Source organism: Arctopsyche grandis, chromosome 6, assembly GCF_051622035.1.
Source record: "Arctopsyche grandis isolate Sample6627 chromosome 6, ASM5162203v2, whole genome shotgun sequence".
NCBI classification, from domain to species: Eukaryota; Metazoa; Arthropoda; class Insecta; order Trichoptera; family Hydropsychidae; genus Arctopsyche; species Arctopsyche grandis.
The window spans coordinates 19521476-19527476 of record NC_135360.1 but is presented as its reverse complement, the minus strand read 5'-3'; the positions used below and the strand labels follow the sequence as shown (position 1 = coordinate 19527476).

The window sequence follows — 6001 nt, the reverse complement described above, 5'->3', positions numbered from 1 at the left end:
TGTGATATAATATAATTGGATAAACATAAAGTGATATAATATAATTTGATGAAGAATATATAATAGAAATAGAAATTGATTAATCAATTAAAACTCTCCTGATGGCAGTCCTGAATTGATGTAAGGAGATACCGAATAGATCAACGTCATTCAGCTCCCCGTTAAACATACGATAAACACGCTGCAGATAAGAATATTTTTGGGAATTAGTATTGAAAGGATTAAGTGGAAAGAGTGCAACATGTCTAGAATACCTAACTGGGATCTCGAAATCAACCTTATTCAGTAACTCAGAACAATCAAGGAAACCATTTATGAGGTTAAAGTACAATGTAGCATCAGTTAGTCGTCGCCTGACAGAAAGATTGTTAAAAGATAGGATTTTTAAAATATCGGGAACAGTAGAATAGGTATAGGTAGCGTAAGGATTTAATAAATTGAAGTTGGACTTTCTCAATACAATTACATAATATGGGATAAATAAAAAGGTGACCAGATAATTGAGGCAAATTCAAGGTGAGACCTTACAAAGGAAAAATAAAGTAATTTAAGTACATAAGGATCATTTTGTTGAGCGGAGTAGGAATCCAAGAGATTTAAATGCTTTGTTGATAATGAAGGAAATATGTTCAAATAAATCGAGTTTATTATTGAGTATTACACCAATTTCCCTAATAGAAGATGATGTGTTTAGAATTTAATGGTTTAATTGATAGTGATTGGTGATAATTGACTTATTTCTAGTAAAATTTAAAATAGGGCATTTTTTTAGATTAATAATGATGACCAAAATGAGCAATATGGCAAAGTATGAAAACGATCGGATAAGAGATAAGAGATATAAAAAATTACCACTTAAACGAAAATCATGTGAACTGTATAAGAGGTATGTAAAAAGGTCATTGTTCAAACAATGTATAGAAAATCTATCCAGATCTTCTTGTAGCTTATGCGTTATTGTGGCATTGCAACGCATGCCGGGTTCAGCTAGTTTTTAATAAAAACGAGTCAGAGTTGGTTGGACTCCACATTAAGACTGTACACTTTTTTTTTTTACGATTTTTTTCAACACACCTGAGCAACGCCGACCAATTAGTCTGAAGGCAGTCAACGATTCGCCAACGATTTACCGATTCGACACGGAAAGTTAGGTATATACACCAACGAGGATATCAGTGCCAGTGGCGTGCGGTCCATGGATGCGGTGGATGCGGCGCATCCCCTATAACTTTAAAAAGCCAAGAGTATTTTTAATAAATATTTGAATTTCGCTTCGATGTATTCTTAGTGATGTACGTGATTATGATGTAGTATATGATATATATTTCACATATCACGTGTTTTTTGTTACATGATGCATTATATAGGATATTTTGATAATTTTTATTAAGGATTCGCATAGGCCGCATTCGCATAGGCCGGCCACAGGCGAGTGACGCTGGCGAGTAGACGCTGAGTGAAGTGCGCGCGCGTCATGGATTCGGAGTTCGGACCGATCCCATTTGCGCATGCGCACTATGAGGCTGTCATATTCGCGCGGACGCGTTGACACTTGTTTAACCTCTACGGTGGATTCGGTTTCTCTGTTTGCTTATCTATTGAGTTTCACTTGGAAGCCGCTGTTGATCGATATTTCCGCACGCTACGCCCCAAGTTATTTATCAAAAAGCTAGCCGATTCATTTCTTTAGACGAAGTTAATCATTTATACTGTAAGTTGGTTATTTTTTACTTTTGAATTAAGTTTTCATTTAAATTAGTTTCGTCTAACTTTATTTTTAGTTTACTGTTCCACTACTTACGAGTTTTCATTATTGCCTTTAATATGGATATCGAAAATAACAATGAGAGTGGACTTGTCGTCGAGATCAATAATAATTGCAATTGTTTAATTGAAAATGTGCTGAAAAGAAGATTTGCTTCTCTCCCATTTAATGAAAAGGAGATTATTGTTAAGAGCCCCAAACCCACACCAATATTAAATATTCAGTCTAAAACAAAAACATTTAAAAGGTATTTTAACACAGAAACATACGAAAAAATTTCATGGATTTGTGGATGTGCTCACTTAACGAAATTATTCTGTTGGCCATGTATTTTATTTTCTCAAGAAGTGAATGTCTGGAGTAAATTTGGATTTTCTGACCTAAACAATTTAAGTAAATCGCGCAAGAGACATGAATGTTCTCAAGCTCACATATGTTCTGCTGCTCAATTTAAAAAATTTGGAAAGGGACCTCGTATAGAAAATTTTTTAAGTGCTCAATTTAAAGCAAATATTGAAATGCACAACAAAGAAGTTACTGCAAATAGATACATTTTGTCGAAATTAATAAGCGCGATCTGTTTTTTAGCAAAACAAGAACAACCTTTACGAGGACATTTTGAGCACCAGGAATCGGAAAATAGAGGGAATTATATTGAATTGCTGTATCTGTTGAGTGAATCAGACATAAAATTGAAAACTCATTTAGATAACTCTACGGTGTTTACTGGACTATCGAACCATATACAAAATGACTTGGTATCCGCAATATCAAAAGTCTTGCTAGATGAGATTAAAACTGAAATACGTGCATCAAAATTTGTTTCCATAATTGTGGACGAATCTACAGATATCAGTCGCAAAGCTCAGCTATCTACTATTTTTAGATATGTAGATGAAAATAATGAAATTCAGGAGAGATTTGTTGGATTTGTCGATGTTAGTCCCAATAGAACAGCTAATGCTCTTTTTCAGCACATACGTGAGACCTTGGAAGAATTTGGTTGTTTGGACAAATTAATTGCACAAACGTACGATGGAGCGGCTGTAATGTCCGGGGAGCATAATGGAGTGCAACGAAAAATTCGAGATATTTGTCCTAATTCTTTATTTGTCCATTGTTACGCTCACAGATTGAATTTAGTTTTGTCGCAATCTGTTAAACATATATCCGGATGCAAACGTTTTTTCAGCCGTATGTTGTCATTTTCAACTTTTTTTTGTAAGTCTTCAAGAAGAATTTCCCTTCTCGATTGTCAAATAAAAAAACGATTTCCCACTGCTGCCCCTACACGATGGAACTACAATAGCAAAATTTTAAATATGATATTAGAATATCAAACAGAATTAATGGAAATATTTAATCAAATAATTAATGACGAAGACGAATGGGATACTGATGCTGTCATAAATGCTGAAGTCCTTCATCGTTATTTAAAAGAGTTTGAATTCAATTTCAATTTGCATTTATTTTCTGCAATATTTAATTCGGCAGATTTTTTATTTGAAATTTTACAAAAAAAAACCTTTGACATATCGTATTGCGTAAGTGAAATTAAAAAATTTGTAAAATATTTAGATAACAAAAAAGACGATTTTGATTCATTGTGGAACAAAGTAATAACTAAAAATTTTAATAGAAAAAGAAAATATGCTGAATGTGAAGAAGATGTGAAAACAACGTATAAACTTCACTATTCTGAAATTTTAGAAACTCTTTCAGTAAATACAACCAATCGATTTCGAGATATCGAAAATTTAAAATTTCTCGAATTTTTTAACGTCAAAAAATTTAAAGAATATGAAAATAATTTTCCAGATTTCCTATTTAAATCACTCCACCTAACTTATGGAAAATACTTTGATTTTATGAAATTAAAAAGCGAATTAATTTACATGTACTCAACGCAAGATTTTCATTTGAAATCTATAAATGACGTAAAGGAATTAATTGTGAAAGATGATCTAATAGACGTTTTGGAACAAGTATTTAGTTTAATACAATTAATTTGTACGATACCTTCCACGAGCGCATCGGCTGAACGATCATTTTCGACTATGAAAAGAATTAAAACGTTCACCAGAAGTAGTCAAAGTGAAGAAAGACTCTCTGGTCTTGCTTTAATTGCAATCGAAAAGAAAATAATGTCAAATTTAAAAAACAATAAAAAATTCTATGATGCGGTTATCGATGAATTTTGTAAAAAGGAACGAAGAATAAAATTAAATTTTAAAAAATAAATTGGTCGGTTTTTTTTTTCAAACAAGGGACAGCATCCCTTGTTTGAAAAGTCACCGCCCGCCACTGATCAGTGCATGTCCCACCACCATACGTCATCCCTTAGAACGGACGGACGGGCACTCCCAGCACATCCGTCCTCCCGAAACACCGCAGAAACCCCATAGCAAAAACCCGGAAAATTTCAACCGCCACCCCCTCCACCTCACACAGGTACAACAAGGGAGTGGTAAGAACATACCCAGGTAGTGAAAGAGTGAGTCGCCGATAACCGGTGTTAATGTGTGCTATGGGGGGGGATCCATGGGGGTGGTCGGTATACGGTGGTGTGCTAATGAACCGGCGCTGTCGGCGCGCGCCCCTCAGTCTCGCGTCGGACGCCGTGCGTGGCGCTAGTGTCGCCCAGCTTCCGGTCCACGAGCGGAAGATCGCCTCGGGATCTCGATCTCGAACCGGAAATTCCGCACGCAAGTAGATGTCCCGCGATCTCCGCAGTGCCGGTCGATTCTCGTCGCGCTCGGTCGTTTGTTTGCAAGTTTCAGTGTGTTGATGGAATATTAGCGTGCGATCTTATCGGGATCGGTACAATATATGTATGTATATATGTGCGGTGTTTGTTGACAAACTAATATAATATATGTACCTTCGTTGAAAACAATGGATAAACGGGATGGGGATGTGTTCGTTTGAATGCGGCGAAGTTTGTGCAAATTACAATGTTGTTTAGGTAAATGTTTGATAGTTGGTAAATTTCTCATATATTTTTTGTATCAAAGTTTAATTCTTTTTTTTTGGCAATAGAGTTTAAAAGTTGTAAATTTTGTATTTATAAAAAAATTCAGTACTAAGATTTATTTTTTAAAGGCCCATTCATTAAAGAATGGAAATATTCTACATAAATTAACTGGTTTTTAGTTTGGAAGCTTTTTATTTTATACATAATGTGAAAAACAAACTCGTCTTAAAGGTCTATGAATAATTCATCAAATGTAAAATTTCTGAATATTTTCATCTAAAGTGAAGTATCTGAAGAAAAACTACAATAAAAATACCCATTACTTAAAATAAAGTTATGTACGTTGAAAGACTTTTGGGGGTCAAAGTTATTATTATATTAAAGTTAGAAACTATCGCAGAATCTGATTTGAATAATTTCATTAAAATAATATTATAATTATACAAAATCTACATTGGTTTTTGTGTTATATTGTAGATTTGAAACTAATAGTTATTACCATAGATATAGAATACAGTATAAATTTTAGTTTGAATCAATGTTTTCTTAAAATTTTGAACAGATATTCTTGAAAGAGATCCATAAATTATATAGAGTATTATAGTATTCATTTTTAATCTAAATTATTTTTAAATATTCACGTCATTGTATATCCCTATATTTTTTGGAAACTATAAAAAATAAAGTAATAACTGCGAACTAATTCGGACGAGAAACTTAGAAAAAAAATCGGATATAAGAAGAATCTAGACGAAATCACGATAAGGAAACAAGGGAAAGAGATTAAGACCAAAAATTGAATATACAAACATAGTATACGAATCTTCGTAAAATCTAAGATTGGAATAATCACCGATGAATTGTATAATATAATGGATCAATATATGTACATATGTATGTATTCATGGAAAATTTTGGCAAACTGTCAGTTAGTGATAAATTGTCGATTATTTCTTGCACAACAATTTGGAATAACCACATCTTACGTATTGCAAGTACAAACGTTCATGTTTCACGCGGTAATGCACACTAGTTGAAAACTTGGGTTTTCAAGAGATGCTGTCGAGTTCAAAGTGAAACTTTGCCAACTATAATAACGGCGAATGCGAAATTGCAAAAGCTCACTCCTTTGCGGAAGCGAATGTTACAAGATTGATTAGTTGCCTACATATTTACCCAAACTTTCATTAGTAAAATATAAATATAAAAAAATAAATCTTTTATAAGAGATGTAATCAAATTACAGTACCACCTCGTTAGAG

The 6001-nt window shown here is 33.5% G+C and overlaps 1 protein-coding gene across 1 annotated transcript; it reads left to right on the top strand.

Moving 5' to 3' along the window:
* Positions 1-1391: 1391 nt before the first annotated feature.
* On the top strand, positions 1392-4005 carry LOC143912638 (zinc finger MYM-type protein 1-like). Its single transcript, XM_077431934.1, has 2 exons — positions 1392-1711; positions 1782-4005. Exon 2 carries the CDS (start codon positions 1825-1827, stop codon positions 4003-4005), a length of 2181 nt encoding a protein of 726 aa, XP_077288060.1. The 5' UTR covers positions 1392-1711; positions 1782-1824.
* The last annotated feature ends 1996 nt before the right edge of the window (positions 4006-6001 follow it).